This window comes from Pyrus communis, chromosome 2 (genome assembly GCF_041283825.1).
Source record: "Pyrus communis isolate YQ-2024b chromosome 2, ASM4128382v1, whole genome shotgun sequence".
NCBI lineage: Eukaryota > Viridiplantae > Streptophyta > Magnoliopsida > Rosales > Rosaceae > Pyrus > Pyrus communis.
The window spans coordinates 26,211,653-26,232,107 of record NC_142566.1 but is presented as its reverse complement, the minus strand read 5'-3'; the positions used below and the strand labels follow the sequence as shown (position 1 = coordinate 26,232,107).

The window sequence follows — 20,455 nt, the reverse complement described above, 5'->3', positions numbered from 1 at the left end:
TGAAGAGGTCGTGAATTCAAATTTCGTGAAACTCGGAGTTATTGAAAATCAACCTAGTTGTGTTGAACTAGATTCTTGCAAGGAAAAAATATTTGACTGGATTTGAACACACTGGACTCTTATTTCACCCATCATTCATCAAAATGAAACCTGTTGACTATGGGCTTTCAAAGCCCAAATTTCAAACATCAAATCAATAGCTCAGAGTTGGGCCCAAACCGTCAGACACACATGGGCCGGGACTCCAATTCGGAGCCTGAAGATTCACCAGAAAAGGAAGAAGAACGCACCCAACTTCTTCAGCCACACTCGCAACCTCCACCACCTCGATCAAATTCATACGTCACCCAAAAAATGGCGCTGTTTCAAGCTCGGACGTGGCTTTCCAGGACCTTCTCGAGCGTCGCTTCTCAGCCTCTCCGCGTCTGCGTAGTCGGAAGCGGACCTGCTGGCTTCTACACTGCTGAAAAGGTAAGCACTTTTTGGATTTGTGCTTTTGCTTTCATTAAATTGTTTGATCACTCGTTAAGCTTATCGAAAACCGAGATTTATTTCTATTTAAGTTTGATAAAGAATTGGAATTTGATATGAGCTGACACAGATGCTGAAGGCGCATCAGGAAGCAGAGGTGGATATCATCGATCGGTTGCCAACGCCTTTCGGATTAGTCCGCTCCGGCGTCGCTCCTGATCATCCCGAAACCAAGGTGACCGCCTTATTGCTAATCTCTGTTTTTTGTTTTCGTTTGAGAATTTTTGATTGAAATAGTTAGGGAGAATTTGGAGTTTGTGAACTCACACATTGTAGAAAACCGATTTAATTTTCGCGAATATGGAGCTTCTTGTGGATTTTATTTGTTTGTTTTGCTAAAGTGTTGGTGTGGCGGGAAATAAATGCCTTATTTGAGCTTATTTTATCAGAAAACTTGCAACAGATTGTGGTGAACCAGTTTACGCGGGTTGCGCAACATGAACGCTGCTCGTTCTTTGGAAATGTGACCCTTGGATCCTCTGTAACTCTCCCGGAGCTACGTGAGCTGTATGATGTGGTGAGTTATGATTCAGTACGTGCTAATAATGCTGGAAATGTCATTGTTGGAATGGCTATTTGTTTGTGACCACCATTATGTGCAATATGCAGGTTGTGCTTGCCTACGGTGCTGAAAGTGATAGAGTTCTTGGTATTCCTGGGGAAGTATGTTTTTCGTGTTTCAATTTTATTTCTTTAGTATTATGGTGCTCTATGGTCAATAGAATGACTGCTTGTTTAGAATGAAAATTTTTTGTTCAATGCTTTTGAGAATTTAAGGATTAATCTTTTAGGGTCCCAATCGGTGAAGTCCCTTGTTTCACAAGTGACCTGGTATCAAATCTAGCATTCATTAGGGTTTAGGGGGATTTCAGAGTTTCCTTTTTTTTTTTTTTTTTTTTTGTTTTTTTGTATCTGAAAAAGAATCATTTTGTAAGTAGACTTGCAACTGATGTTGTTTATACATTTTTTTAATAGTTGGGTTTACTCTATTTTTAGGATTTGAGTGGTGTATATGCGGCCAGAGAATTTGTTTGGTGGTATAACGGGCACCCAAATTGTAGATACCTAAATCCCGACTTGAAGAGTTCTGATACAGCTGTAATTCTTGGTCAGGTATTTACCTTCATTGTTGAGGTTACATGTTAGTAATTTTGATTATCCTTCTAAGTTACTGACATGAGGTCAGTTAGTACATGTACTTTGCAATCCTTGTCATCACACATATAAATTCCTGCAGCTTAATCCAGATTTTTTACTTAGTTCTGCATTCAGTAAGGTTTAAACTATATGGACTAGTTGCCAGGCAATTGGGGTACTGCAAAATATAATTTTGACATGTCATGCAACCATCCTTGAAAGGTTGGGCCAAGAATTTGTTTAGTTGAAGTGAGGATGCCAATGAAAAATGAACAGTGGCTTGAAATGCGTTTAGTATGGTTTGGGTAATAAGAATAAACCGTTGGTGAGATTAGTAGTATATGCAGGTTTACATACTCAGAAAGTATAAACATTCTTACTCTTAATGGACTTGTCAAAACATATAGCCTTTTATTGCGTAAGAGTTTTATCCCTACCAAACACAGCTTCTTTTGCTTTCAGGGCAATGTAGCTCTTGATGCTGCACGTATTCTTTTACGACCAACAACAGAATTGGCCACAACTGATATTGCAAGCCATGCATTGGATGCTCTTGAGGATAGCTCTATAAGGTTTGATGATACCCCATATCTTGAGATTAACCAGTTCCATTAAACTTACAGCTTTGTCTGGGTTTCATTTTTTATGGTATTAATTTCATATCAGGAAAGTGTATTTGGTTGGAAGGCGGGGACCAGTCCAAGCAGCTTGCACTGCTAAAGAGCTGCGTGAAATTCTTGGTGAGTCTTAACATCAGACTAATTCTAGTTCTAAGTGAAGCATGGCCTTTTTGAACTAATATCCGCCATCAGATTTTGCTTTTATATTTTGTCATGAGTCATTGGTGTAATTGTGTCATCATCCTCTCACGTAACAAATATTACTGATGTTCATGTTTGCTGAGCTTTTTTATATGCGGAATAAAAAAAAAATTGTTGTCTTTGTTCATCAGGTATCAAAGATCTACGTGTTCACATAAAGGAAACTGATCTACTCACAACTCCAGCAGATGAGGTATCTCTCTCCTAAAGCTGCAGTCATAGTATGAATATGAAGTATTCTAAGTTGCTATTTTTGGTTTATTAATTCCCTTATTGATAGTAATTTTCCATCCATTGGTGTTTCTGTGACTTATTGGTATCATTTGGTAAGGAAGAGATGAAGAATAATCGAATTCGGAAAAGGGTTTATGAGTTGCTCTCTAAGGCAGCCATGACTAGACCTTCACACCCCAGCTCAGATCCACGTGAACTGCACTTTGTTTTCTTTCGGAAGCCAGATAAGTTTCTAGAGTCTGATGAGAGAAGTGGCCATGTTTCTGGTGTCAGACTTGAAAAGACAAAACTCATAGGTAACTTACCCTGCATGGACATTTGTAGTTAAAATGTTTCATGTGTTTTGCTATGAAGTGAGGCCATATCACTGAGTCACTGTACCTTAGGTTGGTGTCATGAATGTTGTCAATAACGTATGTAAATAATTCTTTGTTTTTGGTCATCCAAGTGACAATGACAAAATCACTTCAACTTCAATTTCTAGGTACTGGCCCAGGAGAACAAACGGCTGCAGGTACTGGACAGTTTGAAGAGCTTGGATGCGGGTAATTTCTTCTAAAATTCAAGCTTTGCAAATTTCATTACTACAGGCATATGCCTGCAATGTTCATGCAGTTGAATGTGATAAAAATAAAAGTTAAAGGTGGGCAGGGGGAGAGAGGTGAGGTACTGACAACATTGGTAATATGCTTTCTTTCTTTTTCCAGGATTGTGTTAAAGAGCATTGGTTACAAATCAGTACCAGTTGATGGCTTACCCTTCGACCATCGGAAAGGTACGTAGATGTTGTTAGAGGAAGTGAAGTCTATTATTCTATCTGGAGCTTAGGTTTTCCACAAAACTCTGTTTTAGCATCAAAGTTGGTGATATTGTCCAAAACATGAGAAAGATTATTCCATCCAGATGTGCTATTACAAACTTAATGGGAATTTGGAGTTTTGATTCGTTGAATCTTTAGACGGACTCATTCACCTACCCCCTAAAAATATTGAGTTTAGCGAACTTCTTCCAGTTTCTTGGATATTTCTAAATAAGCTTCTTACCAGAAGTGGTTCTAAACCGACCGACTACATGAGAGTTGCTCATGTGATCAGCCCCGTATTCATGAAACGAAATAAGGATGATAATGATGGTCTGATGTCCTTCTTTCCAGGTGTGGTTCCAAACATTAGAGGGCGAGTTCTAAGTGATACATCTGGAAATCCAACGCTGCTTGAGAAGGGTTTGTATGTATGTGGATGGTTGAAGAGAGGACCAACTGGGATCATTGCTACAAACCTCTACTGTGCAGAAGAAACTGTAAGTGGTGTTTTGCATTACTTAGATGGAAAGGTACTTGTTAATAAGGTATCTATTCGTATCCATCAGTGTTACCGGCTTTCCTCACATCACCGATTGACATGGCAGGTTTCGAGTATATCTGAAGACCTTAAGCAAGGAAAATTGACATCCTCGTCTAGCTCAGGCACCAACGGTCTCCTCCAACTGCTCGATGACCGAAATGTCAGAGTTATACCATTTGGTGAATGGGAAAAGATAGACTCAGAAGAAAGAAGGCTGGGGAATTTGAGAAACAAGCCGAGGGAAAAATTAGCGACCTTGGAGGAGCTTCGGAAAGTAGCAACAGAATAAATACCCAATTCAGGGCTTCTGTTTTTTCCATCTGTTTTTTTTGTTTTTTTTTGTTTTTTTTTTTGAAGGATTTGTTGTTTGAGCTAGAGAGGGATATTCCAATAAATCGAAAAGAAAGCAGGCATAACGAGATCAATTTAACATTCTGTAACAAGCTAGATTCAATTTACCAGAATTTCCGTTTCACTAATGCCCGAGTAATCAATATATCTTGTAATGTTTACATATCAAAAATGTCGAGTAATCAATATATCATGTAATGTTCACTTATCAAAAATGGGTACAAGAAGAAAAACAAAACGTCCTAGTTCTCGACTTTTCCCGCGCCTATCGACACATAAGTAACAAGAAAATGTGGACCTCATGAATAGAATTGTTCCATACTTTGTTCGTTCTTGAATCTTGATGAGGATACGTGCATAAATTCAACATTCTTATCAAACAGGTTATGACCCTTTTAAACTCCGTAAACTTGTTATATTTCGGAGCATTTTAGTAGAATCAGTTTTTGTCGAGTACAAGTCTAGTTGACATTTGCCTTTAGGTATGTAGGCTCAAAGTCAAAACCCACCGAGGTTTTTCATGCCAAGCACTTTCAAAAGCTGCCATCTGGAAGTGAACTAGCCGCTCAAAAGTCACATAGTATGCATACACACTTATGCTGAATCCTCGCACAAAAATGATTCAATTCTGGAATTTTGGTGGCTCTCAATGTCACACCCACATGCACTTGCTCCACTCAAAAGCTTTTGCCAAATTCAGCTGGGCAAACGCTACTAGGGCTCCCAATTTTAAGACGATGGTGACTCCAAAGATGGACATGCCTCATGCGATCCTTAGTCATTAAGTCACGTATCCTCACACGATTGATCAAAACTAGCCCTACCATTGTACGTCTCATACTTTACAAATATTACGTGAGTTATCTTCTTAAGTTGCATTGAAACCTTTTGAGATAAACTAAGGGAGTGAGAATTCAGAACCTATGAATCAAATACAAAAAAATGGCATGTACGATTTAGATTATCACCCACTTTTCATTTTACCTTGTTGAGTTGCCAAGTGATTTGATGTAGGATGGCAATTGTGACATTGACAAACCACCAGTTGTAACTTTGAATTATTTAGCTGGTAAAGATTCAGGGCCTCTGCACCTACTAGACTCCAATAATTTTGTGACATTTATTTGGACCCCATTGCTGTGGATTCAAGTACTGCTATTACAACACTACCTGCAAGCTTTTTGTTGGATGCAAGTCACCTATACAGTGCTAGAATATCAAAGCTGGAATCCTAGTCTTCGTTAACACTTGCAAGACTTGCAGTAAAAAGGTACAAATGGAGCATAGGACTGAACAGCCTATATCTTCAGGTCTCGGCTCGATGAGAGAAACCTACCTGTCATGGGGGGTGTATATCATTTTCTCTTTTCTCTGCTTACATGATAACTACGTAAAGAGAGAGAAAAAAAAAAACATACAACCTGTGACGTAACATGCAAGTTACTCTCCTATGCATAACCCTAGCTTGCTTCAGTTTTATAATATGAGAACCAGTTCAAACCAATATAGCAGGATTTGGGTACTATTAGAAACGTTTCTTTCCTTTGGCTTGGTTGCTTTTTGCTGCAGGCCAATCACCTTGCTAGCAGATTCTGGCGTAAACTGGGAGGCTTTCGTTTCACCAAGTCTTACTAAACGATTTCTGATAGTTACAAACTTATAATGTTTGTCTTCTACTTGTAAATCTTTCTCTGCAAAACGATGCATTTTGTAGCTAGGTCAGCAGCGCATTGGAGATCTTTGGACTTTCCGATGGATTTATTTTCGGTTGCATGCAAGAGAATCTCCGTGCGCATACTGATGTTTACACTCGAATCCCTCTTACAAATTAGGGTTCTTCCCAAATCTCATAATCATGCAATTGATAGTGTTATACAACTAAGGATAAGACTTGGGAGGTGGGACTGAACTGCGAAAAAGATTAAAAGCAGTGTTAGGATGAATCGCACACGTGCGTGGACTAATTATGAAGACCGAAATTAACTCATACGTGCACGCGTAACTAATGGTAGCATTCTCATAGAATAAAACGAATTAATGTGACTTCAGATTGTCTTGAAAGACATAAAACATCATAATTCACATTCGAGACATAATTCTAAGGTAAAACCAAATGTGACGTGTTACTTTTCCAGTGCTAATCCATAAGAACACAAGATTACAAAAGCTTTTCTGGTTATGGATCTGCAGTAATAATGCCTCATTAGTACTAGGGTTAGGGTTTTCCCTCTAATTCCTCTCCATGGAGTGGTGTGGTGGGCTCCATTTGGCCTCTCTTATCAAGTGTGTCTGATGTGCAAGACGTGCCATAATTCATAGATGGCTATGATGGATTTTCCATTTGGGGACTAAAAGAAAAAGGCTATTTATTCCTTTTCATGTTTAATCAAATACAGAATGGGGTCATGTGGGTGATATTTTGAAGATTCATGCTGTCTCCTAACCCTTACCAGAAAGTCTTTGCTTTGATTGTGACAACCATTTGGGATGTTGGAGGAGCTGGCCATCTTTTTAAGGCCTTGTATGCTTCAAGTAATTAATCAATATGTACACTGGGGGAGAAACCTAAACCTTGAGATGTTACGGTGATGGTATCTCAACCCGTTCACAAACTGTTATGTACTTTAACTTTCATGTATAATACCTACTTAAGTTATTTTCATTGTAGTCTTTATGTACATGGAAGTTCGTCAAGTGCATGAAAATATATCATTAACTACCGTTATTGTACCGCCTCAAGTGCATGAAAGTTCTTCTCGCATATCAAGTTATTGTTGCTGCACAATATTAAGATTGACTGACCATGGCACTAAAAGGATTCAAAACTGTGATGATCATGACATGCGGTTGTGTCCACCATCCGAAATACTGATGCCCTAGAATTTGAGTATTGAGGAGAAAGATTAGAATCCCTCATATTGGTGGTGGGCCTAGATATACCTTATCTCATGGGTAACTGTAGCAAAAGTGCAGGGCACTGTGGACCCACAACCTGTCAATCACCACCAAAAATATGGAGATAGTTTACTTCACCAGTTGAGCTTGGCCAAACACCAAGAGAAAAGCACAGTATATCACATCTCACCAGGGATGTGATTCATGTGCAGTTTTTGATACAAGCGGTGTTAAGGAAGAGAGATTCGAACACGAGTCGTTCAGTGGACAAGCAGACGCTCTTAATCATGTGAAGTGCAAGATAAGCACTCTTAATCACGTAAACAGCGCTTTCCGGATGTGAAGCCAAAGGCATTGTGATTAAAACTTGAAAGGGAGTGGAGATTGCTTTGGCTGCTTGGAAACCACTATCGTTTTTCCAACACTGCTCTATAAAACCACACTCCTGCCAAAGCCTATGGAGGCCCACCAACAAGAGGCAACAAGTTTGGTACTTGAGGCCCACCTAGTACTGTGGGTCCTCTTTGTGAGATTTCCTTTCAACATGTTCATCATTTTGAAAAAAGAAAATGTGAAATTATTACAACTACAAAACATGTTTCCTCCTAGTTAAAAAATATTATTAACGTTTCAAAAAAAGTTATCACACGTCCATCTGTTGGAAAAATTTAAAGAGAAATTGTACTCAAGAAATGAGAAGGGGGTTATTATATTATATAGGGAGATATAAAAGCGGAAAGAATAATTATTTAGAATAAAGCAGAAATTTTGAAAAGATAATATTTTGAGGAATAGGTGAAGTAGAAATTCGGGTTTACATTATGGTGTTTATTTCTTCATTAGTAAGTGCTTTAGCATGATATATCATCATCAACACCAGTTAAGAGTATCAAAAATTAGAATTATCCTAATTGTTGACAAAATTCCAATGCTTGGGATGAAGTTGAAGAAATTCTGCTTTTCAACTTCCGGATAAGTTTGGATTAGAACATAAATAGATTGCAACTTCCACTCCATTATTTGGTGACCCCACAACACAAAACTTCAATCTCAAAATGTTACAAAAACAATTGTTCAAAAAAAAAAAAAAAAAAAAGTTACAAAAAGGAGGATGAGATCCACTCTAGATTTTTATGTTCAAAGCTAGCAGACCAAGAGATTCAGATCATTTAGGAGAGAGAAGGAGATCGGGTAGTTCAAGTTTTATTTTTATTTTTGTGAAGTGGGTCAGTGAGATGACTAATGGGGGCTGTATTATTGAAATTGAGTAGTGTAGATCTCTTGGTCTATGGGCTTCTGACTCAGAGATTTGGAGTGGATCTCAATTCACAAAAAAGGGTTCTATCATGAATAAAATCATGGATTCTTTTTAATATGATAGAAATAAAAACAATGCCATTTAGCATTGTAGTCTAATGCTATTCCTCTTTACTTTTAAATAAAAAGTTTAGAACTTAATTTTTGTGGATCGTAAGTTTAATACCAAATTATTATAGTGTCGTACAATGTCATCCAGGACAAAATTATACATGTTAATGGAAATATATGGTTACTTCAAAACAGATACTGATCGTTGAAATTTACTGGTTTCAAAATCAATGAAATTCCTTGCATGCAAAGGTTAGAAGGAAAACAAAACAGAAAATTGATCTTTACCCAAAATTAATATTTATATTTACCAGAAAAATAATGAAGAAATTAGAAATGTAAATTTTGTGTTTTGAAAATATAGAAGAAATTAATAAAAAAAGTTTTTCTTTTTTTTTAATATTTCAAATAATAGGTTTTGTTAAATTAAATATTAGATTAGCTACCGATAAAATTTGAATCCATATCGTTATGCAATGATTCAATTATGATAAAAGGTCACTTGGAAAAAAAATTAAATAAAAATAAATAAAAATTGAGCGGAACCTGTTGCGAAGGGGTTGCCGGTTGCTTTAATGTGTAGTGGCATCCGCAGGGACACCACAAGCGTAACGCCGTTTGTCCCCCACCAACCCATCTTCTTTGTAACCGTGCAAACTTTAGTGCCGTCCAATCACTTCCTCTACTAAAATATCCAATTTGATTGACGGGATACGCACATGTTTGGAATTTTAAAATATCTTTTTTTTTTTTTTTTTACATAAACAAAAGAAAAAAAACGAAATATACGAGCACAAAATGTCGCATTTTGTGATTTAGTTAAATTGGTTCGAAAAATATATATAGTATTTTTGCAATGTGCATTTTTGCACCCAATTTTGATGATTAATTAATATACGTGAATTACTTTGTAGTAGTATGAGCTTAAATTACATTTCTCTTATCTCTCTAAAATTTAACTCGAGTTTTATTAACTCTTTAAAACTCAAGTCTTACCGCTTACATTGGCGGAGCCACGTTAAGGGCTATCCTGAGCTATAGCCCAAGTAACTTTCGGTGAAAAATAAAATTTTACATGTAATTTTTATTGATTTTCCAATATAATCCACCATATATTTAGTCAATAATCCGAATTTTCTTAGTTTAATTATATAATATAGTTTACAACTGTCTCTTTTTCTTACATTCTTTTTCTCATCCCTTTTTGTACATATACAAGTTTGGATTTGTTTGAATTTTAACATATTTGTTTAATAACGAAAATTCTTAGCTCGCCATATGAAAATTTTCCTAAACTAGCTGATACAGTGAAAAATATAGTATTAAGTTTTTTTGTTTATAAAGATTTAAATCTTTAATGACACACCCCGACCGAGATCAGGGCATGCTGGTCATCACACGGAGGTGACGTAACCATGTGCACGTGCGGAAGCTAATAAAATAGTAATAAAAAGTACGAATAATTAAAAGCTAGCATACAAAGTGAGACGCTAAGTTCAGAGCAATAAGTCTACAGCAGTCCAAAAGAAAAAGATGCGACAACAGTACACCCGAAGGTGACCCTACAATGATGAGTGTCTGTCAGAAATGCCGGAAAAGCCCTCTGGGAAACCACCGAATCTGCTAGACCACTAGAACCTGGAGGGGCGCAAAACAAAAGCGTGAGTGGGCAAAAACAAAGCTTTTCAAAAACCATTTAGTAAAATACATTCTAACCCCTCGCCATAAAACCTGTATACTTCCCAGAAAATAAATATACGTATAGTATATATGCCAATCATGCTCAAGAATATGCCAAACGTGTTCAATAATATGCCATGCCGAAATCTCATAATGATATGCAAGTGCCCAGGTATAATCATATCAATAACATGTAATCTGGCAGCCGGAGTCACCTAACGTGACCTGTACGGCTGCATCCAGAGCTCAAATCTCAAACTCAAATACTGAACCTGCCCACGAGTCGGAACCACCTAAAGTGGTCTGTACGACAGGCCTGGGTGTAATACATATATACGCTCTAGTGCTACGATCACGTGAAGGCTGTGCGAATAATCGTGGGTCACCTACGAGTCGGAACCACCTAAAGTGGTCTGTACGACAGGACTGTGCACCTAACTTGGATCCAAGCTGAGCGTGTGGTGCGGGAGGTGAACATCATGTGAAGGAATGTGCCCTACTCTGGGCGGGAGCACTAACACCGGGGGTGCAAGTTATGAGCTCTCTAAGTATCTCGAATCGCTACTGAATGTAAACATGGATAACACTTACCTGACATTTACCTGTGCGTCCACAACACCCAATATGCATATGTATATATGTACGCAACTAATAATATACTCACAATGCACAACCAACGATAATGTAATGCATGGCATATAACTAATAAACATTTAAATCCATTCTGGGAAAATATAGTATATAGGTATATACGGAAAACCAAAAGCCCACTCACTGGTATGTGGAAGGGTCGTAGCCCCCTGCCTCGAGTGACCACGCTCGTCCTCGGGATACGTATCACCTATATGCGAAATAACTATAAAAACGTTAATTTTAAAGCACATAACCAACTTCTCGTAATAACTTCTCATACATTGCTCAAATTGGACAAATGAATATACCAATGTGCTCTACATAACCTCAGGATCACACCTATATTTTTAGAAAAATTTTCCACCGCCGCACGTGCCCCCACGCGCCGGCCACGCGCAGGCACGTGCCTGGCACGCTGACGGCGTCAACTGACGCCGTTAGGAATATTCCGTCAGTTTTGACAGATTCCGTTAACGGCGTCAGGAATATTCCGTCAGACTTGACGAAATATTCCGTCTCCTTCTCCGGCGAACCTCCGGTGACGTCGCCGGCGCCGGAAACTGGAAAAACCTTCTAACTTCAATTTCTCTCTCGTTTCTCAACCATTTTTTGACGATTTTTGTACCAAAATGACGCCTGGAACTAGTAGAACAACGATATACCACTTTTAAAGGTCAAAAACCACGAGATCATACCTGTCCACACAATCCAAAATCGGCCAACTTCGACCACGGTGATCCCGACGTCCAAATTCGTCCAACGACCTACTCCGAGGCTCCTGGGAACCTCCCCAAGCTACATATGAGCTTCAAAATCCCAACAACACACTAAATTAATTTTGCATGAATAGTACTCAAATCGGACCACTTCGAATCGACGTGAAAACGTTAGAGTTCTCACCTGAAAATGATATGGTTGCACTCGCATGAGCCTCACGAGCTCGAAAATGTACTTGGTTCCTTCGATATGTGAAGATTTGAGTGAGTTGTGTGTGTGTCCGTACGTTTATGGTGAACGGGAAGGGAGAGAGAGACGCGGGACAGAGACAGAGAAAGGGACAGAGAGATAGTGAAAGTGACAGTGTATGTGTGTGTGGCCCAACACATGCCACACCACACCAAACAACCAATAATGTAACGAAAACGAACTAGGGGCAAAGTAGTCATTTCATATGTACGTTTGATGTTTTCGGGACGGGATGTCACATTTAAGCTAACCCAACCGGTGAAAAATTTCTAACTCCGTCATTGACCGCTTAGTATTCTAAAACTCAATTTGAGTCTCATTTTCCCTTCTATTGTCAAATTCTATCATAAATACATCAAAACAGTTTATGCGACACAAATAAAACCAAATTGTTATTAAGATGTAAGTCACATAAGTGTATTAATTAAAAATTCTTTTGTCAATACAAGTAAAATAAAAATGTTGGTTCAAGAACAATATGTCTTATTTATACCACTTACACCATTTTAATGATTTATTAACAAAGTTTCACTGTAAAATCCCACATCGTTCAGATGAGTGATCCTTATATGTATATTCTCATCTCTACCTAGCATGAGGCCTTTTGGAGCTCACTGGCTTCGGGTTCCATGGGAACTCCGAAGTTAAGCGAGTAGCGCGCGAGAGCATTCCCAAGATGGGTGACCCATCGGGAAATTCTCGTCTGATTTCCCAGAAACAAAACCGTGAGGGCATGGTCGGAGCCTAAAGCGGACAATATCGTGCTACGGTGATAGAGCGGACTCAGGAAGTGATCTCCCCTGAGCCGGAATGTGACATTCACGTTACAAGAAAAAATGAGATAGAATTTGAACTTGTATAATATTAAGTGACAAAATAATCCTTATAGAATTGAAGACCTTTTTATAAGATGATATTTGTTTTTCACAAAAAAAAAAAATTGTTGATAAATCCCGTTTTCTAATAACTAACTATTTAAATAACTAACGCACTTGTTCCACTGAATAAAATATCCCGCAACCAAAAAAGAAACAAAAATTCGTTTCATTTACTTTATCTAATATTTTTTCTTGGTTAGCAGATTAACTGGTGACATTGAAAATCCAAAAAGAAACATTTATTGTTTTTTCTTTTGTCTATGTGCTGTTTTTCCGGTAAAAATGAGTGTGCTTTCTTTTCAGCCACCCGTCTCTCCCGTCAAAATTTTCCGGGAAAGTTTTCAAAATTTTCCGGGCATCCAAACGACCGCTAGCTGTCGGGACGTACAAACACAAATCACAGAGAGTCACTTCCCCATCAACCCAACTCTCTTCCCAATTCATCAAACTGCCGTCTTTTTCCCCTTTTTTTTTTTTTTTTTTTTTGTCCAATTGGTCGTTTCGAGCATCTCCATCGGTGTCAGCTTTCTCACAAATTCTCTCACTTTCCCACCCGACTTTTCCCTTTCTTTCCCGCAATCCAAACACCGTATCCGCCAAAACAATCCCCCCCGCCCGGGATTTCCCTATCCGCCTTGAAAATTCCGACTGTTTTTTCCAGTCCCGTCCCTTTCCGTAATTTCCCATTGCCGGCCACACGTTCACTGCGCGGATACCAATTTTTCTATTATTTTTGAGAATATTTTTTTATTTTAATATTGGAGAATAATAATAAAAAAAATATTGAAGAATAATATAAAATTGGAATAAATAATAGAAAAGGAAAGTTTGCCGGGAACTTTCTGTGACCTGTCGGACTGGTTGCCCCCAAAAAAGGTTCTTATGGAAAATTATAATTTAGTTATTATTAATTTGTCCCCTGAAATTTAGGACTGGTTTCACTTTGGTCCTCAGACTTTTTTCGTCTTAAATATTTTTAAAATGTGGTAAATGAGGTCGATAGAGATTATGTAAAAAAAAAAGAACAATAACGTTATAGTGATGGTAATTATAAAAGTTGCCACAATTTTTTGTAGTTATTAAATTTGGTTGTGTTTTGTTTCGAGCAAACTACGTGCTTAAATTCTATTTTCAATTTTTTATAGATAAAACATACAAACCAACTGATTGATTTGAGTTGGTTGGTTTGGTATGTTTCATTATACAAAAGTGGTAGTGTGCTAGTAAATAGTGAGCATTAGAGCAAGTAGATATTCATAAAGTGATCACGTACTATTCTGTCAACTTTTGTGATAAAAATCATTTTATTATCAGGTATACATAGAAGTTTAAGAACTGATTTAAGATAAAATAAAGTTAAAAGATCAAATTGAGTAAACATCAAAAGTTTGGGTGGAAATATGAATAAAAAAACATTATAGTTTATATTATTATTGTTAAAAAAAGCCAAACCCAAAGGTTGGCACTTTTTATTTCTCAAGCTGTCTATTTAATAATCGACCAAAAAGAAAAGCTGTCTATTAAATTTTAATTTAATAATTCCCACATTTTCCCTGCTTTTTAAATTTATTTATAATTCTTTATTTTATTGATTTTCTCTGTTGCAGAGTACTGAGTACTGAGCGAGAAAGTGTGTATTTTATATACAAACAGGAGAGAGAGAGAGCAGCAAAACCCCAAAAAAGCTTCTCATTTTCTTCATCTTCTTCTCCAAAACACCAATTTAATCTGAAAGAAAAGCTCGCAACTTTTAATTTCTCTGGTTTTAAATCCATTTAATGCTTTCTGGGTTGATATATTTTGATGTCTATATCTTTGGAGCATGATTACATAGGCTTATCTCCTTCAATGGAAACCTCTACCAAGTCTGCTGCTTTGAACCTCAAAGCCACTGAGCTGAGGCTGGGTTTGCCTGGCTCTCGGTCTCCGGAGAGAGACAGCGGCGGCGGCGGTGGTGGTGGGGTTGAGGAGAAGGCTGCTGGGTTTTCAGTCTGTGGGGTTAAGGGGTTGGTGTCTGGGGCCAAGAGGGGCTTCTCAGACGCCATTGATGGAGCTTCTGGAAAGTGGGTTTTCTCTGGGAGTGGTGGATCTGCGGTGGAGTTGGGCAAAGGTGGAAACTTGCTCTCTCCCAGAGGTGTGAATGCTGGGAAAGCTCTTGCTGCTGGGTGTGAACCCAGCAATCAACCAACCGGTTTAGCTGGCTCTGCTGTGAAAGATGGTGTCCAGCAATCTCCAAAGCCATTGCATGAGAAGAAACCTCAAGGGTCTGCTGGGTCTACTGCCCCTGCTGCAAAGTAATTTGTTTTCTTCCTCTGCCCTTTTCACCTTTCTTTTACCTTTAGAGAAATTTTCTGCAGAAAGATGAATATTTTGTTTGCTGAATTGTGGTATTATATTTCTGATGGGTTTTAATTTTGTTCTTATCTTATTAATTAGTAGTACTAGAGAAAATTGTGGGGATTTTCTTTGTCTGTTCAGGTTGAATTGAAGAGTTGGTTTTGCATGCACTTTATTTTGTACATTGGTTGTTACATTTCTCATGTTTGGAAGAAGGGCATAAGATTGTGTTAATTTCAATTGTTTCGTTGCACGTATGTTTTTAAATTTGCCTCAGAACAGTAAGAGTTTTTCGTCTGTGCAAGGCTGCCAGCCAAGGCTTTAATCTGTTAGCTTGGTTTCATTGTTTTGAATTTACTGCTTTCTGGACTTCTCGACCCAAAATTGCACCGTTGTGTACTATATATAGTCGTAGATTGGATAGTGCGAAGTTATAGCAAATCTTATTTAAGATATTCTTTGTAAATTCTAACTTGTTTTATGTCGTGTGTTACAGGGCACAGGTTGTAGGATGGCCACCAATTCGTTCTTTTAGGAAGAATTCAATGGCTTCCGTTCCTTCGAAAAATGATGATGATGCAGAAGGCAAGATGGGAGCAGGGTGTCTGTATGTTAAGGTCAGCATGGATGGTGCACCGTACCTGAGGAAAGTTGATCTCAAAACCTATGGCAGCTATCTGGATTTATCTCTAGCTCTGGAAAAGATGTTCAGCTGCTTCACAATTGGTAGTTTATCTTTATAACTCATCCTCTGTCCATGTTCACCTGCCGTAAATTTCCCCTTCCGGCAGTAGTATTATGTGATTCAAATCATCTTTAAGAAGCTAGGATCAGATATCGAGAACAATTGAAGAATGTTTACCTTAACAAGAAAGTTGTTTTGTTCCTTCTTTAGTTGGAATATCGGAACTGTAAATTCGTTACAAGAGTTGGGTCGAATGTTTGCATGTCTCTGGGTATAAGTAATTCAACTAGTTGATATTTCGATACATGTAGACAACTAAGACAAGAATAAATCCTGATCTAACTTGAAACAAATTCCGATTTATTTATTTTATCTTTTAATTGAAAACTTGTTCAGGTCAATGTGGCTCACATGGAGCTTCAAGAGATGGATTGAGCGAGAGTCGATTGATGGATCTCCTACATGGTGCTGAATATGTCCTCACCTATGAAGACAAGGATGGTGATTGGATGCTAGTTGGTGATGTTCCCTGGGAGTAAGTGATTTTTTCACACAATTTGCAAATTACCTGTTCATATTCCAAGAAACATACAATAGTACCAAATAGGCAAATAGAATAGCTTTTCAAAGGAGTTTTCTCCATGCAAGAATGTTTACTTAATTGAGGATCGCATCTTAGTTTTGTGACTGTTTGTTCTTCTAGAATGTTCACCGACTCGTGTAAGAGGATGAGGATCATGAAGAGTTCAGAGGCTATTGGTCTAGGTATCTTCGGTGATCCATTTTTTTCCATCTAATTCATTTCTTTTCATGTCTATCACTATGAAGATCGGTTTTAATCTTTCTAAGTTGTATTCTTGCACGGACAGAATACCGAAAAATTTCATGATGGCATGGTGATTTTGGCTTTTGTTTGCGAAATGAAATCCTTAGCTACCATTATCCTCATGTTTTTCTATCTATTTCTTATAGCCCCAAGGGCCATGCAGAAGTGCAAAAATGGTAATTAGCGCCATCTCATCAACCATGAATGGATCAAATACTCTAAGCAAATGAGGTTGGAGGGAGCTGCTGTTATGATCGGGGTGAAGGGCACTGAACGGTTCGCAAAATCGGGCACTCTGTTTCTTATCAACTTGTGCTTCTAAAATATTGAATATTTAGTGTAACAAAATATGACATTCTAGTAGGAAATATGTTTCTGCAAACTGGTCTAGTTTAATTAGTTCTCTCTCTCTCTCTCTCTCTCCCTCTCTCTCTCCCTCTCTCTCCTGTATTTCTGATAGTTGGCTACTTGAAGTAATTGTATTGTGTATGAAAAATGGTTTGTTTGCCATGGCAACTCCATCAGGACCATGTCTCTACATAAAGCAGTGGAATTAACTGTGGTATTGGAATACTAGTTTGGTTTTGCTTTGTAGCCTGTATTGCAAGACTTGCCAAAAAAAGGGTAAGTTTGAGTATGACCGATGATGTTATTAATAATACGAGGGTATGATATGTTTATATTTCAGGGTTTAGGGTCACTGTGTTTGGACTCGGGATTGGTAGCACGGATGAATTGGTAACACCGCCGGTATTACAATCACTCTTCTCGCAAATAACAACAAAAAGATTGAACTGAGGAATTGGTAACACCGCGTGTTGGTGTCCAAACACAGAGACCGTTGTAGAATTTAAACCTTATAAAATTTATAAAAGTTAATCCTAAAGTAATATATGTACTTCTATAAAACTTACAAACTAGCTAAATAAATAAATAAAGCTAATTAGTCCCAGGTGCTTGTGAGGTCAAAATAAAATTTTACAAGAAAAATGAGAAGGATTAATAAAAAAAATTCCGCCAACAAGGTATCATATTTTAAGATATAAAAGAATTGAACTTTATCATCAATAACAATAAAGTCCTATCTCATTAAGTGGATCGGTTATATGAATTCTAGAACGCTGTTGCGCTTGGTTTTACGTCAAGTCTTCCATTAACTCCAAGTACTTCATTTTTGTTTTTTTAAAGTTTTTCTTTTTCCAAATCTTCCTAGGTCTTCTATCTCTATCTTGTTTCTTTGAGTCTTTTTCGTATTTTTTAACTGGAGTATTTGTAGGTCTTTTTTTCACATATCTAAATCACCTTAACATCTTATTTTCAATTGCGGTCACTATACTTTACCTTAAATTTCGTCGTTCCTAATCATGGTCATTTTAAAAGAATAGAATTGAATTACATCACATTTTAATAATTCTCTTGGAAAATCGTTAAAATTAGGGTTTATAGGGAAGAAATAAAAGGGGAAAAACAGTGTGTGGGGACGAGTAACTTTTGGGAAGGTGGAATCTTCGCTTCTCCCCGGCGTTTCGTCCCTTCAAAGCGAAAGATGAAGCTGAAGCAGTTGGAAGGCCACCTTGGCGGTCTCCAACAGTTCTCCAATCCAAAGGTCCCTCTCTTTCTCTCTCTCTCTCTCTCTCTCTCTCAAACACACGGAAACTGAATACTGATGGATATTCTTCTTCACTGCAGGTGGAGCTGGAGCAATACCCAACTGGACCCCACATTGCTTCTCGCATGCTCTTCACTGTAATTGCTCTGCTCCTTATTCCCTCCTTTTTGTTTCTCTGAAATTTCATAGGCTAAATTAATTAACTAGCTCATTGGTTCTTCTCAAAGTCTCTGACTTTTTGTTTAAAGTATTGATTATTCTGCTAAATTCTTGAATTTGGGGTTTATTTCGTCCCGTTGGTAACGTGGGTTTTCGATTGATTAGGCGGAGAATTCATTCGGAGACGTGAGTGGGAAGGTAGTGGCTGATTTCGGTTGCGGTTGCGGCACATTGGGTGTTGCAGCTGCACTCTTGGGCGCGGAGTGAGTTTCATCTTTCCGAATGTGGTTTTTACTTGAGTATTAGTTGAATTTCGACAGCCCCTTTAACTTTGTTAGTCGAAAATTGGAAATTGATGGGTATTACCGATCAAGTTTGTGAATTTTGTGTTCATTTTTGTCGGTTTAATGTGTTCTTGCTTTGAACAGACAGGTGATTGGCATTGACATCGATGCTCAGTCGCTTGAAATAGCTGTGGAAAATGCCGAGGATCTTGAGGTACTGTTACTTCCATGAATTCTACGGTAGTGATGTTCATAGTTTTTATGGTTTGCTCTGCTTCGAAGATGTATTCATATAATCGATTGTATGCAGTATATGGCTTTGGCTAGTAATTATATATTTGTCTTTAATAGAAATAGGCATTTCATGGATGAAAATAGCTCCGACAATTTGCTGTATTGAATCATTTTGTGCGTTGCTGCTGATCGTCTAATATATTGTTCTGTTGGTAATCCCACAGTTGGACATGGATTTTATTCAGTGCAACATTAAGAACTTAGGATGGAGAGGTAAGAGAACCCTACTGTTCAGTGGCCTTTTTACGTATGTATTTGTAGCGGAAACAATTTATATGTAAGCACACGTGTTGATTCTTTTATGTTTGATACAGTCTTTAGTGAAATTTTGGCTCCTTTCTCCCTTCAAAGTTTCATGTTTTGTGAATATCTATGTGATATCTGTTATGCGTTTTTTAGAATTTCATGTTTCAATTGGAGTCATAAACCTTCAAATTCTATCTTCATCTAATGGTCTTTATCCTTAATATAGGTAGCGTTGTTGATACTGTCGTAATGAATCCTCCATTTGGAACTCGGATTAAGGGTGCTGACATGGATTTCCTCTCAGTAGCCTTGAAGGTAAGTGCATCAGCTGATCTCTGATTTTCTTTTGTCATGTAATGTGGTTGGTAGCAGTTACTATGCTGGGTCAGGTTAAGTTGAAATCTTCTATCTTGTTTGTTCTAAATGTTTCCTCATATTGTTTCGTTTGTCAGATTGCTTCTCAAGCAGTTTATTCCTTGCACAAGACTTCCACAAGAGATGTAAATCACTTACACACATCTTGCGTTGACATGCAGTTATAATTTACTTTCTGATACCTTTAGTTTGGAGGGTTTTTTACTGTGACCACATGATGAGATCACTTCCCTTGTGGTAAATTGCAGCATGTGAAAAGGGCAGCCTTGCAGAATTTCAATGCGAGCAGTGCTGAAGTTATATGTGAGGTGGGTAACTACAGTTATCTTCAAATTGTCATTGCGCCACTGTGATCATCTGTTTAAAGACATCAGTGCGCATGCTTTTGTTGTTGACGTGATATTAAAGTTATCGTCTTCTTTGTTTGTCAGCTTCGATACGATGTACCACAGCTGTACAAATTTCACAAGAAAAGGGAGGTGGATATTGCCGTGGACTTGTGGCGATTCGTTCCCAAGAGTATCTAGCACCCCATCGAGATGATATATGGTGCATTTTAATTTTTCGGCCAGAGGTCACGTAAGTTGTATAATAGGTGAACAAACACGCATGTAAAAGTTGATGTAGGAATTTGTTCTGTTTTCGTCAAATTTTATTGGATTTCTTGTTACCTTCCGTAACAGTTGAACAAATTCTTCACCCTTTAGATTGTAATCTTCCAAGTTTAGTGGCACGTTGAAATTCGGTGATGAGATTCAATAGTTTCCATCACATTGATTAGATCCGTAATCTTGTTCTTAAAT

At 37.8% G+C, this 20,455-nt stretch overlaps 3 protein-coding genes across 3 annotated transcripts; all 3 read left to right on the top strand.

Moving 5' to 3' along the window:
• The first annotated feature begins 294 nt into the window (after positions 1 to 294).
• LOC137748164 (NADPH:adrenodoxin oxidoreductase, mitochondrial) lies at positions 295 to 4,545 on the top strand. The gene is made up of 13 exons (XM_068488260.2): positions 295 to 471; positions 602 to 706; positions 935 to 1,048; positions 1,141 to 1,194; positions 1,528 to 1,644; positions 2,131 to 2,240; positions 2,335 to 2,408; positions 2,621 to 2,682; positions 2,821 to 3,019; positions 3,208 to 3,268; positions 3,431 to 3,498; positions 3,877 to 4,022; positions 4,131 to 4,545. The coding sequence occupies exons 1-13, from the start codon at positions 355 to 357 to the stop codon at positions 4,353 to 4,355; spliced, it is 1,452 nt and encodes a 483-aa protein (XP_068344361.2). The 5' UTR covers positions 295 to 354; the 3' UTR covers positions 4,356 to 4,545.
• A 9,767-nt stretch (positions 4,546 to 14,312) lies between these two features.
• Positions 14,313 to 17,279, top strand: LOC137746774 (auxin-responsive protein IAA27). The gene is made up of 5 exons (XM_068486781.2): positions 14,313 to 15,131; positions 15,671 to 15,900; positions 16,256 to 16,394; positions 16,563 to 16,624; positions 16,832 to 17,279. The coding sequence occupies exons 1-5, from the start codon at positions 14,641 to 14,643 to the stop codon at positions 16,867 to 16,869; spliced, it is 960 nt and encodes a 319-aa protein (XP_068342882.2). The 5' UTR covers positions 14,313 to 14,640; the 3' UTR covers positions 16,870 to 17,279.
• On the top strand, positions 17,266 to 20,344 carry LOC137746775 (S-adenosyl-L-methionine-dependent methyltransferases superfamily protein). The gene is made up of 9 exons (XM_068486782.2): positions 17,266 to 18,291; positions 18,375 to 18,431; positions 18,619 to 18,716; positions 18,882 to 18,951; positions 19,196 to 19,244; positions 19,504 to 19,592; positions 19,730 to 19,777; positions 19,901 to 19,960; positions 20,084 to 20,344. The coding sequence occupies exons 1-9, from the start codon at positions 18,232 to 18,234 to the stop codon at positions 20,177 to 20,179; spliced, it is 627 nt and encodes a 208-aa protein (XP_068342883.2). The 5' UTR covers positions 17,266 to 18,231; the 3' UTR covers positions 20,180 to 20,344.
• Positions 20,345 to 20,455: the final 111 nt, after the last annotated feature.